Source organism: Anser brachyrhynchus, assembly GCF_964034855.1.
Source record: "Anser brachyrhynchus genome assembly, chromosome: 2".
NCBI classification, from domain to species: Eukaryota; Metazoa; Chordata; class Aves; order Anseriformes; family Anatidae; genus Anser; species Anser brachyrhynchus.
Window position 1 is genome coordinate 54,851,378 of NC_137695.1, and position 24,635 is coordinate 54,876,012.

Genomic DNA, 24,635 nt, shown 5'->3' on the forward strand with positions numbered 1-24,635 from the left:
TTTTAAAGCTCTGGTAGAAGGATGACAGTACTCAAGTCAAAGGAGATGAGAGCAATGAGGAAAGCTTTGCTTTAAGCTAGAGCAGTCTTGCGAGTTGCTGCCTTTATGCTGTTCTTATCTTGAAGGGTACAGAGTCTTTTCCAGTCATAGGGACTCCATAACCCTATGAGTATGGAGAAATAGTTGCTAATTAACAGTGTGTATAGTAAGTAAGTGAGGCTGGAAACAAAAGAATATTCCTCCAAGAAAAAAAAGGAAGCAGAAATTACTGTACTTAATAGCTGGGGAAGCTGTTAAAGCTAGTTGACACAGTTCTGGTACTGCCGTGTGTGTTTTGGGGGCAACATAAACCATAATTGCTGTGATGGCAGGTAAGAATCCAATTCTTTTTTATGGCTTAGTGTAGTCAGTGAAAGCAGTGGTCCTAAGCTGCATGCTGTTCTTAAATGTAATGCAAATTCTCTTTTGTGACTCCTCAGTACTTCCAGGTTACTTGTAACTGATCACCAGCAACTGCTTCTGTTAGCTATTAGCTGTTGGGTTTTTGCTAGGAATACTTTCAGTCCTGAATTGAAATGATGACATCCTGAAACAGAAGAGGCTCTTGGAGTATTGTAGGAAGCACATTCTTCCTGGTTCTAGTGCAGGTGTACATGTAGGAGGAGACAGAAGGCAAAGAACCTCACATAGGTGGAGGGGGTGAGGTGGCATCACAGTTAGAGCTGTCGCAGTTAACTCTTCCCAAAGCATGAAAGCAACGTGGCTGGGAACAGGGATTTGTTGGGTTGCTTCTTTGTGTGAGCCAGGGAGTCTTTTGAGGGGCAGATTAATAAGAATATGACACAAGGTAGAGGTGGAATAGATGAAGCAAAGAATCTGGGTGGGAAAAGGGTTGCTTGTACGTGTCTATGGAATTGTTTCAGGGGACTGAGCTGGGGCAAATTCAAGATAATAGATGCAGCCTCCTTGAATTTGGATGGCAGTGCTGAAGCTTCAAAACCTTACAAGCTTTGATGCCACTTCAATTGTAGTGCATAGCTGTGGTACTTGAGCTCAGAAGTGCAAACTGCACAGGATTTTTTTATCTATTTTCTTCAATGTGAGCAGCAAAACATCTTCCAGGAATGTGCCTGGGTGCTACGCTGCTTTGACACGGCTTGCTTTGCATCACCAAACACAGTAGTTAGGTTGCATCGAGTACTTTGTGGAAACATTCATTGTGTTGTCACCCAGAAATGGGATGCTACAGATGTGTGTTGGCCCGGCAGTATCAGTGCTGTTTTTTGGCCTTTGAGAGGTTGGTCCATAACATGTGACCTGTGTAACGAGAGGCCCACATAGATTGGTGACTTCATTAAGTCTGATACTGTGGTGGTGTGTGACCCAAGGCCCTGAACGTCAGAAAATCAGGCTGTGGCCACCTATTTTATGCAGACTTTGCCTATTAACAAGGTCTCTACACTGTACGTTAGAGACGTGCGCCTCCTTTTCCGGACTAGATAGCGAAAATACCAGTTTTGTAGTTCAGTGAATGAGATTGGTTGGGCTGTTTGTTCTCCAGAGCTGAAAAATGTTGGGAGTGTATTCTCTTGGAGTCCACAGAAATGAAAATGATGAGAGGAAGAGAACGTTGGTTGCAGCCCGCGTGCTGCTGTTATAAAGTAGTTCTCTGATGTCTTTTTCCCTCTGCTGAGACTTATCAGCCTATCGTCCTTTCCTGTTAGGAGCGCATACCTGGCTTGGGATGGTGTGCGCAGGGCAGATTCTTTACCGTAAGAGCACAGTGAATGCCAGACTTCTTCCTGTACTGCCGTGTTAACCATGAGTCACAAATTCAGGAAGCAGTGATTGCATCGGAACTGCTAGAATGCTTTGCGGAGTCTTTTTACTGGGTAAACTTCACAGCTGCAGTTACAACTTCCAGCCTGTGTTAGCTGAACACATCGTACTGGTGCCCGCCATCAGTTTGACAAAGATGGGATTGCAGTAGGAACTTGCTTTCTTCCTTCTTTTTAATTAAACAAGTCTTTGAAGCAACTTTTCCAACACCGCCAGACTTCACTTCTTCCAGTTATTTTCTGTTTTACTTAGCTGAAATGTTTTTTTTTCTTCCAAGCTTGAGGAAGTTCTCTACAAGAACGTCCCGTAATGATTTCATAAACTCTTTTCGTTGTACCTAGCTGCAACAGAGAGTGCTTTTATTCAAAAACCTGCTGGTTTTCTTTTCCAAGAAGTAGTGGGGTTTTTCCTATCTCTTCACTGATGGGAAAGGCTGTAGGACAGTAGCTTGAGGGGCTACTAATGCAGTCATCAGTGAGCCGGGAAAAGGCAGGAGTCCGAAACGGGTAAAAAGTACTTAAAAGGATACCAAAAGAGTAAACGGTACTTAAGCCGTGGATGTTTCTTTTTGCAGGGATGCTCTGGACCAACCGCTTCTTTCTAGCGCTACCTCAAAGTAACTTGCAGACAGAACTCACAGGGAAGGTTGATCAAACGGTGATGATCGCTGTCATTCTGCTGGACACGCAGATACTTGCCTTTCGTTTTGGCTCATTTTGAATACCAATTAACTTCAGTGCCTCGCGTTAATAGACACCGTTTGACTGCATCGGCAAATGTTTCTGAGTTGTGAGTGTCATTAAAGGCCTGTCACCCTATGGAAATCCTTCTAAATAAGAAAAATGGAATTCAAATAAATAAATAAAGCAGCGTTTGAACTTATGAGCAAACCTAGCGTAGCTGCCTTTGACGCTGATCTGGAGGAGAAAAATCACGTTATCACACTACTATGGTTGCCTTAATAGGTTTGGTGTACATGAGGGAGGGAAGCATTATGTGATGTTTGCCTAGCTATTACATGGCCAATGCAGGAGGGGTTTTAGTCAGTTCCCTGAGCACGTATTGTTGCAGAAGTCAGTGATTTCACTGCCCAATGTCTGTTATTAAGGGCCCGATTCACGTCCCGTTATCGTTTTTATTATTTATTTATGTGTTTATTTTCTGGGGCGGCGATCTGTCACGATGCCCATCGTTCCCCTGCCGTGGGGTAGAATTTAGCGTGACGACCGCTTCCCGGACCAACGGGGCCACGAATCCGGCCTAAAACACTGCTTGTGCGTTGGTTGTCGGCGTGGGGGCTGTTGGTTGTCGGTGCGGGGGTATCGGTTGTCGGTGCGGGGCTTTTCTGACGAGCACTGTGGGCTCGGGGCGCCGTCCCACGCCCGGCGCGGTGCTGCGGCACACCGGCGGTCGGCGCCACGGCGCGGGGAGGCTCTGGAGGTGACTCCTAGCCCCGTGCTTACGGTGGCCGGGCCGGGGTTCATTATGGCGGCCGGGTCCTGAGGGCGGGAGCGGGAGGGCGGCGGGACCGGGACGGGACCGGGGCGGGGCGAGGAACGGGAGCGGCAGCGGGAGGGGGGGGCGCGCGTTCCCGTGAGGGGAGGGGGCGCGCGAGGGAGGGAGGGGGAGGGTGTGAGAAACACTCCGTAGCCAAGAACTTGGGCTCAGGCGAGGAGCTCAGCGAAGCAGGAATTTATTCGCGATCGCAGTGGCGGGCGTCCCGTCCGTGCGAGGACTACCGCACACCAAATTTCCCTGGTGTATTGCCAAGCACTTCCCCGTGCAAGGGCTTACCATACACCGCATTTCCCGAGACTCTTCCTTTCTCTCCCTTATCTCACGCTTCGTCCGTCTCCGGCCGCGCCCCTCGCGGAGCTGCGGAACCGCGGATCAGGACTCCACACTCGCTCCGTACAAAAGTACGTCTCAATCACACGGCACACAGAGTCTCACCCGACCCCCAAGGCAATACTTCCTATTTCTTACCTTGGTCTGTGCACAGAGTTACCGGATCAATTCTCAAAGCCGGAGTGCCTGCCTTCTTCCCTTCCCCACTCCTTCACGGATCCTGCCTCTTTCATCAGTCTCGGGCCCTCTGTCAGCTCTCCGCAGAACCGCCGCCGTCGATGCACAGGACCGCTGAAATCAGCGGGGCATGCCTTCCTGCTGCTGCGGCGGTGGGGCTCCCCAGTAGGCGACTGGCTCCCGGACGAGCCCCCAAATTGTGAGAAACACTCCGTAGCCAAGAACTTGGGCTCAGGCGAGGAGCTCAGCGAAGCAGGAATTTATTCGCGATCGCAGTGGCGGGCGTCCCACGAGCAGGAGCGCCCCTGCTGGTTCCAAAACCCAGTTTATATACTTTTTGATGACGGGACCCTCCCCTGTTTCCCCACTGAGGGGGTGATCCAGGCTCACAATCTGTCTGATGCTTCCCAGACAATGCATGGCCTTCAGTTGCCGGCCTGTTAAATTTCGAATTTCTTTTGACTTTTTTACTGGTTGAAGCGGTAATGTTTCTTCACTTACCTGACTTGACTCAACACCGTGATTTTCCCCGAATTGTTCTACGGAGTCTGGTTGTCTGCATTTTACAAGGTCGCCTGCTAAGCGTTCTTATCGCTGCAAGCACACCTCAATACCCCATTCCTTACCTTTAAACAACGTAACTCTGCAAAAACAACATTTTTATTCCCACGAGGGGCAGGGCAGGCCCCGCGGCGCGTGGCGGCGGGGGGCGGGGGGGCCCCGTGACGGCACCGAACGCGGGGGGGGGGGCGGTATGGCCTCGGGCGGCGCGACCGGTAGCGGCGCGACCGGCAGCGGCATGGCCGGCGGTGGCAGGGCCGGTGGCGGCGGGGCGCCGGGCGGCAGCCCAGGAGCCCGATCAGGAGGAGGAGGAGCAGGAGGAGGAGGAGGAGGAGGAGGAGGAGGAGGAGGAGGAGGAGGAGGAGCGGCCGGCGGCAAGGTGAAGAGGCGGCGCCACCGTTTGGGCGCCGCGAAGCCCCCCTGTGCCAGGAGCAAGCGGGTGAGGAGCGGCCCCCCCACAGCGGGCCCTTCCCCCTCAGCCCACCAGTTACCCCCTTACTTACCCCCTTACCTTACCCGCCCCTTTATCCCCTTAGTTACCCCCTACCCACCTCCTTACCCCCTTAGTTACCCCCTCGACCGCTTAGTTACCCCCTTAGTTACCCCCTCGACCGCTTAGTTACCCCCTTAGTTACCCCCTCAGCCCCTTCCTAACCCCCTCAGTTATCCCCTCAGCCCCTTACTTACCCCCTTACCCCTCTACCCAGCCCATTACCCCCCTCCTCCCCCTCCCCTTCACCCCCAGCCCGCTGCCCTCAGGACCCCCAGTGCCACCCCCAGGGCTTTCCCCGCTCCCTGCACCCCTCCTCAGCCCATCATCAATTCTCTGAACGTTACCTGCCAGGCTTTGCTTCTCGTTTGTGCTGTAGGGTACAGCAGGTTGACGGTGAAAGCGGTCCGTCAATTCGGGCTGTGAAAATCCCCGTGCTGGAGGGGGGACGCGCCGAGATCCCTCCCAGCAGCTCTTTGCTAAGAAATGTCAGGACGCCCAGAGAGATGCTCTGGAGATGCCCTCTGCACATGTTTGTTCAGCCAAAACCTCTCCGCTATGAAATGAGCAACGTAGCTGAGGGGATTGATTATCATATGCAAAACCAAGGGAGCGCTACGCATGGATAGCTGCTCAATTAGGTTTTTATCACTTGCAGAAATGCCAAGTCCCTTATACCATATATTGACAATCAATCTTGTCCATCTAAAGCTGGCCTGGAAGGGCAATGCAAACATTCCCCACGCTTACAGAGCAACCGTTGAAACCTCTGGCTTGAACAGTGCATTAATGTTGAAAGTGCCATAGCTTGCGTGTGCCGACACCGTGTAGCTAACTGATAAACCTTACACGTGGATTAAAAATAATCAGTGGAGATGGTTTTCTAACTTTTCCATTGTCTGTTATCTCTGCGTGTTTTCCAGTAGGTTTATTTAAAGAGTGTGCCAGAGCAAACACGTGCGTGGGGATATCTGGGGGATTCTGCACAGAGAATGGCTGCTGCACATCCAGCGCAGATCAAATTAACAGTAACTTATCGGGGAAGAATTTTAATGATTTGATAAATAGACAAACTGATAGGTGTTACATGTGTGCATTTATTATAGCAGTTAGCTTTGTAACCAGACGAATCGTGCAAATGTTCATAACGTAAAAGGACGAGCTTTGAGCAGATAGCTTGCTTAGAGCATTTGTCAATTAATTTCAGTTTATTTTCAATATCATGTCCACTCTGCAGAAGGTTCTGTGGCTTAATGTTAATTGTCTCTCAGTGATGCAGTTGGGGAGGCACGAAAGCGACCGATGCGATTTTGTGAGGTTATACCTCTGGTTCTGATCCCTACCCCGCTGTTTTTCTCATCCTTCCCCCTACAACTTTAGTCGATAAGTCGATTCTTAGAAATACTTAAATAGATGTGTTTTGTGTGCTTGTGATCGTAATTACAGCCCACCAAACCCTCTGTCTCTTACCATTAAGCTCTGAAGGTGCCTGGGCACTGTAGACAGTATAGTTAGCAGCTTCAAAGTTCCTGGGAACTAGTCCTGGATCTAATTTACTTTTTTTTTTTTCCCCCTGCCTGCAGGAGGGATGATTAGCAGGATGCCTAGCTCATGATTGTCAGCTTTCTGGATATTAATTTTTATTATTAATTTTTATTATTAATTATATTCATTTATATTAATGTATCTTTTATTTAACCGTAGTTCCTGGGGCTTTCGGTCAGGTGGGAATTCTCCGATCGTACCCGATGTATGCCGCAGAGTCAGTCTTCTACAAAATACAGCAACAGCTTTAGAAGGCTCTTGCAAGAGGAGGTGCTGGTGCTATAGCTATAGCTGTGTTTCTTCCAGGACATCTTCTGGGTTAGCCTGACTGTTGAGAGCAGAACTGTTTTTTGTGCGTATAGTCACTGCAATTCAGCATTACTAAAATTGAAAATATTTAGATTCACTGATTTTAATGAGTAGTATGGTCCTGACTGTCGCAGTAGATAATTGCTGAACTTCTGGTTTAGTTGGTTTTCACGTGAGGGTGCGAAGAGGAAGAGTCCTGGAACAAGTCTGTAGGTCAGGAGCTATTCAGGCGTAGAGTTTCCTGATAGCCTTGCAGATTGACGACCTGCTGGTGAATTTTGGCAGAGGTTTCAAAACTTTGAACCTTGCCAAGGTCACTTGGAAGTGCAGAAAGTGATAGGTAGTTGTAAATCAATCTTAGGTGAATTTTAGGTTTACCAGAAGTGTAGCGATCCTATGCCAGGGATCAACCTCGTCGTCGTCTTCTGAATATTTGCTGTATAATATCTGTCTTCAAGGTCCGTGGAAGGTGGTATCCCAGCATATGCTGTTGACTGTGTTTCTGTAATTAAACAAGTGTTTTTTCTTTCAAGCAGGGAATAATTAGCAGAATGACAGAAACGGTGAAAACTATTGTACCGGCCTGGCTGCAGAAGTATTTCAATAAGCGTGAGGAGGAGTGTGTAGACAGAAATGAATCTGCAAACCAGGAGGAGACTCCGGTAAACTATCATCACGATTATGCAGATGAAGATACCATAATCGATGAGAGATTCACGCCTGAACCAGCAGGAATTAGTAGACGAGGTATGTGAAAAATCATTTGGAATTCTGGCCATCTGTATTTATTCACAGATTTCTAGTTTTGAATCTGAATTTCAAAAGGAAATTGGAATGAGGTTTTGACAGAATGAAAAAAAAACAATCAAAAAAGTCAAAACAACTGTTTGTGAAACCGTCTTAGCTTTAAACTGTATACACAGTTACGAAGCATACATCTTATGCTCTTGGAAGGCATCAGTTAACTTTAGGTACTCTATTAGCCAGGTGCTAAATGCTGAAAATAAGTCATTTGCAAGTGTGCTGGGTTGCATTTTCCATCTTTTAAAAGATATGGAATGAAAATCTGTCTAATTGCCTATGGCAATTAAAAAAATTAATTTGTTTTGCAGTCTTTGAAACAAAATACTAGATGCTAGAATGGCAGAGGAAAATTCCGTCTCGTGTCCTGAGTTTGTTTGTTTTGTTTTGTTTTTTTTTGTTCTGGGCTTTGATCAATTTAGTAAAGTTCCTCGTTAACTTGATGGTGAACTGGGGAACTTGTGCACAGATGTGGTTTATGAGATTATTATCCTTAAAATATTCAATAACTTTAAGGTCTACGCGGGGGGAGGGGGTGTCTTTGAAAAGGTATTTGGACCGTTGGCAACGAGGTTTGCAAGTCCTTTACCTCATGAAAGATTAATTTGTCTTACATCCAGTGCCTCTCACTGTTCCTGTAGTCCTGTTGTATAAATTTGCATCTATTCTTATTTGAGTTTCTCTTAAATTAGCTGTTTTGGGGAAGTCAGCTTTTAATAAGTAAAGAAGTTTTGTCTGAGCGTGCGTAGGTAACCATAGATAATGTGGAAAGTCAGTTGCTTCTGTTGTTGGCAGAATCAAAAAATAAGGAGGAAATATCTTTGCCTCCAATCTCATCTAATTGTAAACAAGGAGATTGATGGCTTTCTGTGTAGCTGTAGCTTGGGAATGAGTTTGGAGAAAAGAATAGAGAAGGTCTTCGTGACTGAGGAACACATGTTGGCTTTCCTATGTAACTGCGTGAAAGGAGCTTTCAGTAAGAACAGCTGCACTGCAAGCTTGCTAACTCCAGGAGATCAGGAGCAGGTGGACACCCTGGAACCTTTTGCAGCTTATGTTGCTGTCCGTGGGTGTTACTTACTATGCTTAAGATTTTTTTTTTTAATTATTACTACATTTTGAAACCAATGTGTTTCTTCAGTTCTGAGGTATCAGTGTGCTGGAGCCTATATTGGGTGGCCTTCCGCCTGAATACCTTTCTGTATCTCAAACGGTGCTGTCCTAAAAATCCGCTCATGGTTTGGAGAGCTAATTAGTGGTACTGCAGTGGTTATGAAGATTGAACTAACTAGTTTAAGCTTCAGTTCAAGTATCAAGAGGATAGTGGCTCAAAGTCATTTGAATTGCCCAGATTCCTGGGAGAGACAGTAGGCTTTCATCAGGCAAAATACCCATGAATAGTTCCATTCATTTAGCAAGATAGACTTCAAGGCCACCTATTCCAGGCCACTGGCATTGTTTGCAGACCCTTTGCTTCAAGAGGGAAAAATGCTCATCTGGTTACTTGGGTCAACATCCTTGTCCCTTGGGTCAAAATCCCAATAGTTAATGGGTAGGAGATGATGTTTTGCCTCTAACGTGAGCTGATATGGAAGAACTTGGGAAAAAAGTACTGCAAACGTTCATTTTCATGTTGTGTATTCAGATTAATATAACCTTTGTTCCAATATTATGGAAGCTGCAGTGTTATCTGTAATTTACCGTGTAATCTCAAATTTTGTAAAGCTTATTGCAAGCTGTACATGGGAGAAGGAGTATATATGTTTGATTTAGTGAACGGCCAAGTCAGCGTTAGAGCATTTGAGCACGGGGTCAGAATGTGGTGTTGTAAAACCTCATAGTTAACTACTTCTGGATGCAACATTAATACTGTGTATCGCAAGCAGTGTTGTTGTAGCCAGACAGTTAGATGCAACCCTATCTGGGTGAGGAAGAAGTTAAATTTGGCTTCTCTCTTTTTGCGCTTAGAACTTGGCAATAGCATGGCTGTCGATAGGAAACAGGTTTTGGCTTCTGTGGGCTTGTCTATAGCAAAGCTAATTATCTCCCTGTTCTTGTCTAGAACCATCCACAAGTAGATCAGCACTGAACTTCCCAGTTGTGTTAACAAGGCCCTCTCTTCATCGGAGCCGTCTGAATTATACCATGCTGGATTCTCCTGTCCCACCTTGTCAGCCCTCGACATCTTCTATATTTGGCACTGGCAGTCCTAGGCTGTCCTTCATAAAAGAAATAGAAGATTGTACCTCTCAACAAGACGATGATAACATCTCAACAACCAGTGATTCCTCCTCTAGAGCATCTGATGAAGGTGATTTTTGTGTTCTCTGTTTAATTGACTTTTTTTTTAATGTGAAGTACCTTGCGTTCTTTAATATTCCACATCACCTTAGTAAATAAAATAGGTGAATGTCAACTTTGGATGCGAGAATTAAATTGAATTTTTAGTGTTTTAGAAGTATATAATCCTATCACCTTTTTAATAGAAGCGTGCTTTGGAATACGTTTATGATACCCTGATGTTAGAAAGAGTCAATGCTGAAATATACACATTCAGCTAGGTTATATGTAAATTTTGAACTGGGACGGTAGGAAATCAGGCTGACTTGCCGTAGCTTGACAACTAGGCTGATTGTCTAGAAGGAAGAGTGACTCAGAATATCTAACAGACAGCTGGTTAAATGTGAATAAGTGCAGGTGACAAATAGGAACACGAGATGTTTTCCTGTGTTTCAGCAAGAGAAGATAAAGAAACTACTCTGACATAAGCTATAGGCTGTTTTTTGACCTTTCTTGGTAGAAGGCTTCAGCTGTCAATACTTTCATGTCTTTTGCCAAATTCATTGAGGAAAGCACACCATTTTAAAATAAAAAATAAGCATCGTGTCGATGTAGGTTGGTACGTAGGTCTTCTCGCTGAAAGGGCGAACAGCAGGTTTGCAGCTTTTTCTAGTCCCCCATATAGACAGGGACTGACGTGTGCTCAGCAGGTTTTCCAGAGAACTTTTGTACAGCTGAGAGTAGAGTTGCTGGGCTTTAGCAATATAACCTGAGTGCACTAGAACTTTCTGGTGTGTCTTCGTAAAACATACATGGGCAGAAGATCGTTAACTCTTAGAGCAGCCTTTGGGGAATCTTCCAGGTTTAAAACCTGTGCGATTATGATCTGTGCTGGCCTCCAGCCTTTTACCAACACAGAAAAAAGCTTTGTCCGTACAAATGCACTGATGTTTATGCGGTCCTCTTTTATCTTAGCCTGAAGGAAAAAAAAATCTGCATTGGAAGCACAGTGTTAACTTGGTAAGATTGCTGAAAACTACTTGCAGCTCTGTGAACAGTTTTCAAGTTTGTAGGTGATACTTGGTTTTCAGTCTGTACGTGAAGTTGATCTATTTAAAGAAGCTGAAGTCATGCTTCTTTTTCTGTATTGAAGAACTTGAATTAGTGTGATCTTTATTGTTAAAGTTCTGTACGTACGAGAGGCATTTACATCTAGCATACGTCATTTTGGCAGATGTTGCAGTTTTAAAAAATACTTCATCATCACTGCTCTTGCCCGCAGGAGCTGAAAGAACTCATTCCCTCTCGCAGCATTCTGCAGCTAGCTCTAAGAAACCCGCATTCGGTTTATCTGCTTTTGGAGGACTGTGTCCTGTAAGTACTGCACAGTATTTCTTTTAATCAGTTTGAACGTGTACCTGTTTTTCTATCCACCTATCGTACGGTGTTTCCGTAGGCACGTGGAAGCACGTCTGTTTTTAAGCAAAACCAGCTTGGGTTTTCTCCATTTTACCCTGGAAAGACGGCCTATGGTGGTGCAGCTGCAAAATCAAGGCATCGAAGAACGGAACCTTATCGGGTATGACAAAAGTAGAGTAGTAGTCAAATGTAGTAGTCAAATGTAGTAGTCAAACCTGGCTAATATTTATCTGTGGATCTTCTTTTCCAAGCATGCCTACATTCATGCTATGGATATGTTGTATAAACCTGCAGTCTTTGAAAATATCTAAAATCAACTTTGCTGATCCTTTGTTCTTCTGTTACACAGAGGCATGCAGGACTAAATGCAGTCCCAAGATAAGCAGTAACATGCTTTCTGTTTGAACGATTCATATAGTTCTTGGAGAGAGTTATTTGCCCCCAAGAGTTCTTGGAAATAGCAAATAAAAACTACTGACAACTCTGATTAGCTAGAGCTGAATCGAAAAGGAAAGTCAAATCAGGTTTGGTAGGAATGTATTTAAATGAAAGTGACTTTTATCGATAAATCAAAAGGAATTTTAAGAAAATGAAAACGCGGGTTTGCTGGCTCTGTTCTGACAGTCCATTTCTGCAACGGAAAAAGGGCAGTACAAGTACCTCACTTACGGGAAACCTTGAAACCTTGTGGTGCAAAGCTGGGAACCCTCTTTGGTCGGCTATTTTTGTTTTTTACAATATTACTGCATTATGGTAAAAAGAGGAACCAAAATACTAGGCTTTTAAAGGAGAGAGTAGCTTGCTTCTTGCTGCTTGCTGTGAATGACAGCAAGGTACTAGAGAGTCCAGTGAAGGGCCACCAAGATGATCAAGGGACTGGGAGCACCTCTCCTCTGAGGAGAGGCAGAGACTGCTGGGCCTGTTTAGCATGGAGGAGAGGAGGTTCAGGGGGGATCTTATTGGTGTATATAAATACCTGAATGGATGGTGCAAAGAGCATAGAGAGCCATTGTGTTTTCAGCGGTGCCCAGTGCCAGGTCAAGAGGCAACAGGCACAAACTGAAACGTGAGGCTCTGTCTGAGCATCAGGAAATGCTTTTGCACTGCGCGGGTGATGGAGCCCTGGCACGGGTTGCCCGGAGAGGCTGTGGAGTCTCCCTCTTTGGAGGTCTTCAAGAGCTGACTTGACATGGTCCTGGGCAACCTGCTCGGGGTGGCCCTGCTCGAGCGGGGGGGTAGACCAGGCGATCTCTAGAGGTCACTTCCAACCTTAACCATTCTGTGGTTCTGTGAGTCTCACTTGTGTTTTTACATGCTGCGTGGTCTGCTTCCTGTCTTCACATCGTGTGATAAGCACAGTGTGGTTATTTGAGGGGTTTAACCTGGGAAGAAAAAAAGTCACACCAAAGGAAGTTTTTGACTGATATTTGAAGTTGGGTGGTGCAAATACACAGTTTACTTTTTCAGTGTAATGTTTAGATCTGTTACAGTTTAAATCAGATCTTTATCTTTTAAGACAAAGATTTGCAGCCAACTTTAATCTTGGGGGAAGGGAGGAAGCAAGAGAGAAGTAAAACTAGTTCCTGGTTATGACTGTATACACTGATTTTAAGATGGTACACTTAGACCATCGTGAAACTCTGAGGTCTGTGTTGTTACTGAAAATGCTTTCTGTACCACAAGCCTTTTCTTGAGTTCTGTTTCCCTGATTACTGCTTCGGAGGCCTTAGCAGTCCTAGCATCATCCGTCTTGACCTTTTACAAGTACGGAGTTCTTTTATTGCTTGTGCAACAAGCACGTGCAAGATGCACTGAGGCCCAAGGTAAACTTCATTAAACTCCGAATGTATTCTCTTCTTTATGGCTTGAACTCCCAGTGACTGCATGTTTCTCTGTCATCAGAATATATTGATTGTATCATCAGTGTAGCCTTGGGACATAAAATACATGCCTCCTTAGCTGAGAATTGACCATTGTAACACTTAAAATGCTAATTTTTCAGGCACATAGGAGAGCGAAAGCTAGACAAGAAACTGTGCGGTTCCACGCTACCTTAAGTACCTCATCACGGCGCATCTTGGAGGCAATGGAGAAGCTGTCAAGCCCTTTATTGGTGAATAGCACTTCTTTTAATCTGTTTTTGCTTCATGTGTTTATAAAACTTAGTAAATGTGCCATCAAAGCATAAAGATAAAACTATTCTTCCTTACGTTGTGGCCGGTTTAATTTATTGCGCTGTTTTTTCAACAGGATGCTAAAAGAATGGCATCTGTTTTGCCGCTGTGTTGTGTAAGTTGACCATGAACCAGTTAGTTAGGGGTATCCTTGGGCTTATTAAATTGCAAAACTCTTAAATGACCACTTGAAGATCAGGTGACTGAAGGAAATAACAAGATGTGCAAACTTTTCATCTTCTGTTCTAATGAGAAAAGGGACAGTGTCTCAAGAAGTTTCTGTGCTAATTCCTTGATTGGATGGATGTATAATTAAGTTTACAATCACTTCAGAGTTTACAAACATCTCAGATTTCCTGGACCATCTTTTCACCATCTGCCAAATTACAAGGGCATGGAGAAGTGAAGTATATCATAAATATTATCCAAATAACTAAAACCAAATCTGGTGTGAATTCTCAGTTATATTATAGCAATACACCTGTGATAAGGCATTAAGAAAGATCTGCCAGATTTGCAACAGAGAGCCTGAAATTGTCAGCCACTAAATGAATGTCGCACGCAGCTGTCAGTGGGTGAAAGGAGATAGATTGTCTATTCATAATACTAGAATTCATAATGGTGGCGGGAGAAGGGTAGCCCGCGATTAGAAGCAATTATTTGCTGAGGAGATGATCGTTTGTTTTCCTGCTAAAGTGAACATGCGGTTGACGGAACACTTGTGCACTCAGGCTAAACTTCTGCAGTGGGTAGCAGTGATGTGGTATTTTTCTTATTTCAAGGAACTGTACCAGGCAGAATAGCTCTTGGTGTATTGAATGCCTAACTGGGGGATTTAATATTTTTCTTTTTTACCTTTAAAACCAGCAATGAACCGTCGTTCACTCGAAGTAGATTTGTGAACTTACATAAAACATGTCTTATTCAAGGTTTCAAACTGAATGTAATATTTTTTAGAAAGATGTATTTTTGTATACTTTAGAGAGAGTGTGAATCCTATTACTAAGAGCTGGGAGATACTGTGAAATTAAAGCTGCAGCGTAAACAATTTCCTGTTGGTATTGATTTGAACAATAGCATGCTTCCTAAGACTGTATTTTCTGATCCTTAAGACCGCAGGCGGAGCCATCGGTAAATCTTGTAGCCTTTAGGGTTTGTTTTCTGTCTGACAGTTCAGTTAAGTCAGTTTTGCAGAACACGCAGTGGTCTGTGTTAAAAATTAACTCTGGTCTGTGAAAATGCTTTGAAAAGGGAAGTCAAACCCACTACTTGAAGTGCATCTAATGCACATGTAAAGCATTGGATCATATTTTAATGAATGAGATTATTGTAAGATTGACAAGTTGTTTTTTTTGAGTGTGTTCTATTGTTTGTGTAACTTTGAAGGGGGAAAATGTAGGGGATGTGAAGCCCAGAAGCCTGTATAATTAGTTGCTTAACACTTCGAATGTTAAATTAATGAATTAAGCTACTAAAAAAAAAAATCACAGTGTGGGCAGAGGAAAAGATAGGAGCATATTCTAGGAACATGGGTTATTTTAATTATGGTAGCATGAATTATTTTGTCTATGAAGCTAACTGCCAAATTTTGAAATGGAATTCAGTCAGACTTTGGCTACTTATATATAGCTTTATGGATTTCGTTACTGTTTTCTGGTGATTTCCCTCTACAAGTTGAACGGTCTTCAGAATTTTCAAATTGTATTCACTGAGTGCCAAGACCGATGGGGGGAGGTTTATAGTTCTGTAATTTTTTTTCATCAATAAATATTGGAATTAATTTGGGTGGACGTAAGGATAAATTGATTGCTGTTTCCCTTTCAAAGCTGGAATCCCAGAATGCATTCCAGCCTCCATCTGTCAAGAGACTTGTGACACCAACGGTAAACCGTCAACCGATGCGTTATACGCGGTATTCTGAACCATCACCGACTTCAACTACTCAGTCCAGCAAAATTTGCCAGAGAGTAGACACAAAGTACCAAGTGAGTACATTTTTGAGTCCTTATGTGCCTGTTTTTTTTTTCCAGTCTTGGAATGTTTCTCAAACCAATTGTTATCCTATCTTTGCAAAAAGTACTGATAGTATGTTTGAGGCGAGCTTTAAGGCAGTGGGAACCATTGTGAAATAGATTGAGCTTTTATGGATTTAATTCTGTTTTTGGAACACTCAGTGTCCTGTGGTTGTTTTCACGATGTCATGATGTGCTATTGAGTCATCCTGTTCTCAGTGAAAGAATATTAAAAGACAGAAATGTTTTCCTTCTATATTCTCATGTACACAAAGCTGTCACTGATGAGACATGCTCGTGTTCTGTGTAAACTATTCCAGGTGAGCTATGTGCTCCAAGTGAGAGTTCTGACAATGTGCTGAGTTATCGGTTTTGATTGCTTTGGAGTAGATGGAGTCTGATAAATTTTCCATAAAATTAAATGGGCATCTCTTTCTGCGAAAACATCTGTGTTTCCAGTATCGGTCTGAGTGTACAAATGACCACGTGTTAAGTGTATGGGCTTCTTAGGCTGGAAATCAAAGTGGACAGTAATGCTGGTTGCTTATTGCTTTTAAGTCTTTCAATCTCTGTATTGTTTAGCCAGCACAATCTCCATTTGGTAAAGTTCTAAAATGAATGTAGCAGCAACTGCTTAGTTTTTTGTGGGGGTAGAGTTTTTTTTTTTTTTCTTGTTTGTTGATAAATGATAGAAAACAGAAAAATATGTCCCTTTTACGGGGTTGGTAAACACAAGTTTTGATGAAAACTCTCCCCCCCACACACACAATTTTTGTCATTTTGTTTAAAGTAATTACTTTCTTTGTTAGAGGATTTGACAAATTTGATTTAGTGTTCTATCAGTTTGTCCTCAATGCTGAGTGAAGCAGTGATGCTTACTTTAGCCCCAAAATTTAACTGAACTGTACCCACAATGCTGAATTAGGGAACAACGTTAAGTAGATGAGGTGTATTCAGTGCTATAAAATTAAATATAAATAAATAAAAACCACAAAAAACCACATTAAGTGGTTGTTGGTACTTTGTGTATTCTGTACATATTCAGCTAAGTCTTGAACTAAACTTAACTTGCAGGGGATGAGAGAGAAGACTTTGCCTGCAGAACAGCGAGCAGAACCATCTGAAAGGTATGACATCTATTAATTTAAAACTTACTTGAAGGAAGAAAGAAATCTCCTTTTTCAGTACGGTCTGCACCTGAAAGGTGGTGACAGTTCTCAGTAAAAGGAATGGGAAATCCAATGAAAATTTTGTATTTTGAGGGAGCTGCAAAGTCTGGATTGTGTTTGAAGATCAATAGAACTTTGAGAAAATTGTTGTTTTTATGAAAGGAAGGAAGATGAGCAAGAATAAAAGTACTGATACACCACTTTTTATCCCAAGTTTATCTTCTGAGTAGGATATGAAGATGGGAAACAAGGCACGTTATAATGCTGTATCCACAGAAAGGATCTTTGCTATTGGAGGCCTAATTTTTTCCTTCTACAGGAAATATGGCTCATTTTGTAGTTTAACTAAATCTGTAGCGTTACAAATTTTGCCTTGACAGATATTTCATGGTTTATAACTCAGTTTACTTATAACAAAATAATTTGTCCCTCCTAATGTTCCCTAGGGGAAAAGCTATTAGTTTTAGCTATTTAATTGCTTGCAGTTTGAAAGCTCTGTCCTAATGGGATGATTCTTTCTGAAGTATTCTTTAGAAGGTGAAGTAGGGGAAGTGAGTTACAGTTCAGGAGGATGTTTATTGATGTGTTTTTTTCTTTATTTTTTAAGCAAAAACATGGAGGAAGATTTATGATTTATTATTCTTCTTTTTAATACTCCTTTCATGATGAAGTTAATTGTCTGCTTTGAGTTCACATGAAGACCATGTGTTCTTTAGAATCATTTGAGGCCAAATGCTAACTCATCTCTAAAATAAAAAAAATCCAGCAGAATTAATTGAATTTCTTCTTGAGGAGACTGCCTTGTGTTATACTGCTTTCTTGGTTTAGGTCAAATGAGTTATCCTCCAGATAATATTGATGGCTTTTCCTTCTGGGCAAATGGTGTTTTGGGTAATAATGCTTGAGTTAAGGGACTTTGCACTCGGTTTTTAGGGGGTTGCTCTTTTCAAAGAACAGTAGCAGGGAATTTTGTTGACTCTATGCTCATCTGCCAAGCAATTCTTATGTGACCATGGGCATTCTTTGGCTTGCAGAAAGAACTCAACACTTTGTTTTGGCATCTAAAAGTTGGACTTCACAACAACCACCTTTTTAGGGGTGGAAGCGACTGGCTTTAAGGTTCTGGTACAGGTGCAATCAGGTGCTGGGTTTTAATTATGTTTTTTTCAAACTGTTCTAAATTGTCTCTGTTAGAACTCCTTTCTACTTCTCCATTTAGGAAGGAGATACAGCAAACTCATACTGCTTTTGATTTCGTTCACAAAGTTTATTGCAGTGCCCTACCTTTTGTTTGTAGAGTAGGTAGTGGTGGTAGTGTTTTTTGTGATGCTGGTCTCTGTTGGGTGCCATGTTCTGGAGCAGGAGCACCACACTGATCTGCTGGCAAGAGTCCCTTTGGACAGTTGAGTTGAAATACTCAGTAAATCTCTGGCCCACCAATGCTATATATCTATGCGTGTGTGTGTGTGTGTATATATATTTTATATCCTGAGTCCAATTGTAGATTAGACTTGCTTGAAGGCTGACAACTGTCTTTGCCCCCTTGAAGCTCACAGGTGTTAACAGAAAGAGGAATATGGGCTGTTATGGGCAAGCGATAGTTGTCTGAATGAAGATCTATTTTGATGTAAGACTTTTTTCAGAATTCTAATGGATTGACAGTTCGGATTAGAGAAAAGTCTGAGCATATGCCTTAGGGATCTGTCTTCCTCTATGCAGTTACAGTGCTAAGCAGGCTGTTGTCAAGTATTTGACAAGTTTAGACCAGTTCTCCTCCTCAGTATTGTGGGAGTTTGACCTGGTGTCTTCCAGTGCGATCTAAGGCACTTCTGTACTGACTGACTGATTGGCTGCAAGATAAGCTTTGATGTCACAGTTTTTCCAGGCATACTTCATTTTCTTGCCATAGTACTTTTGTTAGAGTTATTCCCTATTCCACTTCTGGTTTGGGTTATTTTTTCCCCATTTGCTCTTGGATTAGGATATCTTTCTGGTTTTGAGCTAGGCTTTTTTAAGTACCTGAAAAATGCCTTTAAAAGTGTCATAGATGAAAAGAGGCCATAAACGCTGGGGGAAAAAGTTAGTGGGAAACTGAGAGCAGGATCACATTCAGTAGTGAGAGAGCAGCAGCCTAGGGAAAGCTGATGAATGACTGTAACAGATAGTTCTATTTTAAGTGTAAAACAACACTCAGTACTTTATAATGGTGGTCTTACCAGAGGGTTCTTCTCCATGGCTCCTAAAAGCACGTCTTGAAGGCATTCGAGTGCAGTGAACTTAAGCTGTAAGAGTTGGGCTGGTAAGCTTGGCCTGATTTGAAGCTGTAGGCACGGGGCTATAATTTCTGAACAGGCTACAAAAGAAACTGTACCACTGTGCTTTTCAGTGCTCCGTTTAGCAAAGCCATCAAATTGTTGCAGGCAATTGATGTTGTTCTTCTAAGAGCACCTGAAAGATATTTTTGTTTGAAGAGTTCAGAGGTACCGGTTAATACTGGTTCAGATAATTACAGCCAGCTCTTGGTGTTTGTGACCAATAAAGTTTGTGGCTCCAAAAGGAGTGGGTTAGTGCTAACTGATTAACTGCTGTATATGCAGAAATATGGAATCTGATTACTTACGCAGAGAGCACTTAAAATGTATTGTTTTGCTGGCTCTCAGTGAGTTGCATCTTAATGCTACCAAGGAATAAGCTTTTTGCTTCTGGCCCAAGTTTTTTAATTTGGTGAAAGCCTTTTCTGTGCACGTGCACATGCCAGAGAGGTTGCTTAAGTAATAGAAGCTATAGTAGCTGCTATCTTCTGTTTTTTGTAGAAGACAGAAACTGAATTCGTTAGCTTTGTAACTGTTATGCATACTAGAATTGGTTTTCTCCCTTTTGAAAATAGTAGAGGGTATGCCTATGTCAGATTTGGTGAGCAAGGTGATCAGATGAGGGCACTGCAAGACTGCCAGAACGCACCACGTCTGGGGGGAAAAGGAATCCGGCTGAGCATAGGAATTTCTAAAAGGTAACCAAGGAGTTGTGCATTGATACAGTTATTCTAAATAATCAGATTCTTGTAGCTCTGCCTTTGGAAAGTCTGTGGCCCTTGCTGTAGTGGCTGTACACAGGATGCAGTCTACAAAATCAGAAATGCAGAAGTCCTATGTTTTGACTCCCTGGATTCATCAACCTGCTTCAGGATGGCTGGGGGAATCCAACTGTTAAGTCTAGCCAGACAGCGCAACTTGGGCTTAGCTGCCATTGTAACCAGCCTTGTTTCTCAACAGCAGCAAAGCTGAATGCATTGGTAAATATTTTCAGGTTTGGGCCTGCATAAGGTAGAAGGGACAACAAGTGGTTTTATATGCTAGGGAGTTCTTGTTCTTAGAGCTTTCCCTCTAGTTTGAGAGAAGCACATAACTAGTTTTACAGTGGGTTGACAGGAAAGAAGTGGGGGGAAAAAATGGGAACGCAGGGAGAAAGCCAAAGGCGTTATTACTAGAACAGGTTTAGAATGCTATTCTTTGCTTTTCATGAGCTTAGGGCAATGGGGAGTTTAAAGCTTAGCACTTCCTGAGAGAGTTTCTTACTCTACCGGCTCGGTTCTATCACTTATTTAAGGCAATTCAGTTCTCTGAACAGTTAAAGAACTGATACCAAATTTGATGAACTTTGATCCAGGATACTGACAAAACAGGACTTCATACAAACAATTTCAGTATGTTCATGAGGTTAGCTTGTGTGTTCTGTTAAATAGTAAAAAATGACACTTCTGTTTCTGTTTACCTAGCATAATTCTGCAAATGTTGCCTCCTTCTGCTTTAGAATGGAAATGCTCTTCTCCAAGAGAGCACTGTCCAAAATTCTTTGCCAAAATTTTTTGATTAAATTAATATCGTTTTATTTTGAAAACAAGAATGAGCCACAAACATGTTTTCTTGCTTCGGCTATCCAGAAGAACGTCAACAGTATTTTCAGATTTTCCTTCCCTACACAACTGTATGTAGGAAGAGTGCAGTTGGAAGCAGAAGACCTAAGATGATGTATCTTCTGTTTGTTTACTACAGTAACAAGACAATGGATTACCTCTTTATTAGAACTTGTGTAGCTTTGCAGTATTGAAACAAATGTAGGTATTAAAATACACATCAGTAATACGTTTCTGAATGGCTGAGTACCGTGCTCTCTTAGCATTGAAATACCCAGCCATTGGATTAGTTTGTCCCTCACGTTTGCTTAGTTTGGAAGCTATTTCAGAATGCCTTCAGCTTGTATTCTTCCCCAAAAGCATAGAACTCACTTCTCTGCATCCCCAATTCAAGTGAGAGAAACTGGGCATTGCAAACACAGGAGGTCTGCCTGTACAGAATCAGTGAAGACAAGTCTAAACAGCGGATTTTTTTGAATATGCAGCTGGGTTATCTGAATGTTCTTTATGCAGTGTACATCAGTTTTAGTACAGATAGCACTTGTCTTGGTTCTTGTCATTAGTCTGAAGCTGCCCCTGAGAAAATCTTGAAAGGGAAAGTAGTGAAAGCTAATCAGCTGGCCCTTTCTTCTTAAGAACCAGTGTATTTTGTAATTCTCCCACTAATAATAAGGCGTCATGCTGGAGAATCGCGATTGTGTTGTTAAGCAAGACTGACTTCACCTGAGCGGTATAGTTGGCAGCTGTTGAATGTTTAATGGACTTTAAACAAACAAAAAAACTGAGCAGGTGGAGGTAGACATGGCAAACTGACAGGCAGTGTCAGATGCTTCTTTGAAATGGATAATCTGACTCCATTCCCTTCTTTCTGGAAATAAGATCTAGTAATTAACCAAACAAAAGATAGAAGGGTTAAGACTGCATCTTTAAAGCAGCTGTGCTTGATAAATGTCTCTGGTCTTAAATCAATCTTTAGCAAAGCACAGAGACTTAGCAGCAGCTTGCTTATGCCAACGCTAAAAATACTTGATGTGTACAGGTAACCATGTCAAGGCTCTGGAGTTAATCCATGAGAACAATTCCTTCTGGTATTGGCAAAGGTGAGGATGCTTGCTTCTATAGAAATGAGGTTTTGAGCTGTGACTTAAGCTGTCACTTAGGTGACTGTTTAGGAAAGCTTCCTTTTAAGTTTTGAAGTATGTAAGCTGACAAACTGTTTAAGTTCAGAACTGGGTTTACAGTCTCTTGTTCTCTGACTGTATGCAACTTCTCATGTTTCAGACTGAAAGCAGAATTGCAGCGGTACCAGTCATACAACTATAATGATTATTGCCAAGATTACCAGAACTACCACTCGCAGAGGAGTTACGATGCTTACGCTGACTACAACTACAGCTCCTATGCTCCCTATGACAGCATGCAAGCTGTTGGAGACTGCTCTTTAGGAGATTCTTTAATGGCTCCAGCTGTTTTTGAGGTAAAGATAGTGCACGCTTGCTGTAAAGAAAATATTTCACAGATAATACGTTGTACAGATTTGTGTGAATCAGCAAAAAGAATCCGAAGTTGAAAACATGCTTTCTGCTTAGTGTGAAGTTAAAAGAGCAGATTCCATTCAGAGGTGTTTGTATTTAAGTGCTTAAATAGTAAATCCATAGAATTAGTGATTTATACACCATTATTTGTTCACGCATACCAAAGAATGGTTTTGACAGCATAATTGCGTACGCTTCTTCTGTTCCTGTTCTTCTGATTTGCTTTGCTTAAAGCAAATTAAACAGTTGTTGTAAGTGGTCTTATCGTGGTCAATGTATTAGTTGTGACCTCCGGAAGTCCCTTCCAACCTGTACTGTAATATTGGCTTTCTTCTAAAAATAAATAGATAAAATGCCATCTATCCTTGTAGTTGTAGGAAGAAGGAATGGGTTGAGACTGCAGCACTTTGAATCTGTGATGCTTTCTGAAATGAGTTATGATTAAACTTAGCCTTTTCTGTCTTTCAGGAATCTTCAGTTATGACTGCAATCGGTGATGACCTAATTACTGACGGTAATAAGGGTTCTATCATTGTCACTTGAGTTTAGCCATCCTTGTGCCTTTTAACAATACAAGCCAACCTCTACTGGATGAAGAACATCTTGAAAATTCAGCTGAGGTCAAACCTCTGTGGGGTTGATCTGCAATCAGCTGGGGTTTTAAAGCTGATACAGCATACGCTGACCGCATCAAGTAAAACGGGACACTGTCAATGCTTCGCAGCAGGTTTCTTGTACCTGTGCCTTCATTCCCATTTGAAAATGGTCTAAGACAGAATTTTGTTCTTTGTATTGGTTCCGCTAAACAGATTTTATATTAGAAACTCAGTAATATGCAAAAGCTTTGTTCTCCACCCTGAGGTAAAAGCTTATGTTGCAGATTCCAAAAGGAGGATTCAGCTTGCACTTACAAATACGGTACAAAACATATTTGTGTCCTGGAAGGTTTGCAAAGTTCCTCACGTGGAGGCATTTTGTGTTAGTGTTTAGAAACTATCCTATGTAACGTGTATTGCCGTAGAAGTGAATTAAATGACTCTTGGGAGGGTTTCATGGCTGATTATCCGTAAACGTTATCTTTACTATCTTAAACATTGTCTTTGTCTTTATCTTGAAAGACAGTTCTAGTCCCAGCCTTCTAATATACAAATTCCCAAAAGTTGGAGTTGTGAGGCTCAAAATTTTAGAGGACTAAATACCTCACTAAAATTAGTAGATCTAATAGCTTATTACACTTAGCTTAAAATACATTTTATTAGCCATTTCACGTGAAGTTTTTTTGTGCGAATGTCTCAGATTTGATACTTGGACTTACCAGGCTTTTATTTTCAGATCCACAGCTCTACTTGGATGTTGATGAAATGAACAGACAATTCACGGAGACAAGCGAAGAACTCTATGATTCACTCATGAATTGTCACTGGCAACCTCTGGATACGGTCACTTCTGAAATCCCCTCTGCTATTTAAGGGTCTTCTAGAGCATGACCGTTAGGACCAAAGTGCTAAAACTACATTTCTTCTACATTATTCTAGCTCATAAGTTTTAAAGCACAATGATAGGTTGGGTTTTTTTTGCTATGCTTTTGACAGTTTCTGTAATCTTTTTGTTCATCACTCTCTTCTTGGAGCATCATGAAGTCATGTAAATATTCGAGAAATGTAAGGAGGTAAATGGGGTCTAAAGATAGACTTGCCTGTGTAAATAAAAAATTTGTTTCTGCAAACCTGCCAGCAAGGGATTTTACTTGTACCTGTGTGCAGCACGTTCTCTTCCGGCTTATGGAATTTAACAAGGTAGTAAGGGTATTTCATCTGTCTTTATTTTTATATGGGCATTAGGACACAAGCAAAATCTAGCTTTCCCTTGTTTTCCTGGTTCCTTAGGTAAGCGACAAGCCAAGCCTTTCATGTGCTTGCTTAGACTGGAAGTATGTATGGGAGACACTCACAGGCCTTGCTATGGAAACACCTGTGCCCACTTTTTCCTGCAGGCTGCTGGCTCTAACTGTACTACTGATATATGCTAGGTCAGCTAAAATCGGCTTATAAATAGGGTATGTTAAGCATATGGAAGTGTAGACTTCAACTGCCATAGCTACAAACATCCCGTGGAATGAGGATGGTGTCTGCTGGCACTCTCTGCATCAGCATTCAGTTTTCCCTTGCCCTTCTTACTGTTAGACTTCTCAGCTGACGCTTTACAGCGAAGAAATTGCTACAACATAATCCGTGTTCTTAAACCTAAAAAAAAAAAATCTTGGAGAAAACAACTTGCTGGTTTTCCCTCCTTGCTGGCAAGGAGAAAAATAGTCCACCAGGAACAACAAAAAAATCCTAGTAACAGCTCCTTAAGTTATACCCTCTGCTACCCTCTCTGATTGCCCTGGTCTTCCTTCATTCGTGGTAATGAAGTTTTTAAAGCTCTGGTAGAAGGATGACAGTACTCAAGTCAAAGGAGATGAGAGCCATGAGGAAAGCTTTGCTTTAAGCTAGAGCAGTCTTGCGAGTTGCTGCCTTTATGCTGTTCTTATCTTGAAGGGTACAGAGTCTTTTCCAGTCAT

The 24,635-nt window shown here is 42.4% G+C and overlaps 1 protein-coding gene across 1 annotated transcript; it reads left to right on the top strand.

Moving 5' to 3' along the window:
* Positions 1-2,610: 2,610 nt before the first annotated feature.
* Positions 2,611-23,795, top strand: LOC308188766 (nuclear pore complex protein Nup153-like). The gene is made up of 10 exons (XM_080578161.1): positions 2,611-4,864; positions 7,306-7,516; positions 9,633-9,881; positions 11,133-11,224; positions 11,307-11,429; positions 13,272-13,382; positions 16,530-16,582; positions 21,819-22,014; positions 22,541-22,586; positions 23,405-23,795. Exons 1-10 carry the CDS (start codon positions 4,619-4,621, stop codon positions 23,539-23,541), a joined length of 1,464 nt encoding a protein of 487 aa, XP_080434287.1. The 5' UTR covers positions 2,611-4,618; the 3' UTR covers positions 23,542-23,795.
* The last annotated feature ends 840 nt before the right edge of the window (positions 23,796-24,635 follow it).

Coding starts and splice junctions, on each gene's coding strand:
- LOC308188766 (XM_080578161.1), top strand. CDS start 4,619: ATGGCCTCGGGCGGCGCGACCGGTAGCGGCGCGACCGGCAGCGGCATG. Junction 7,517..9,632: donor AGCAGGAATTAGTAGACGAG/GTATGTGAAAAA, acceptor GTTCTTGTCTAG/AACCATCCACAAGTAGATCA. Junction 9,882..11,132: donor CTCTAGAGCATCTGATGAAG/GTGATTTTTGTG, acceptor TCTTGCCCGCAG/GAGCTGAAAGAACTCATTCC.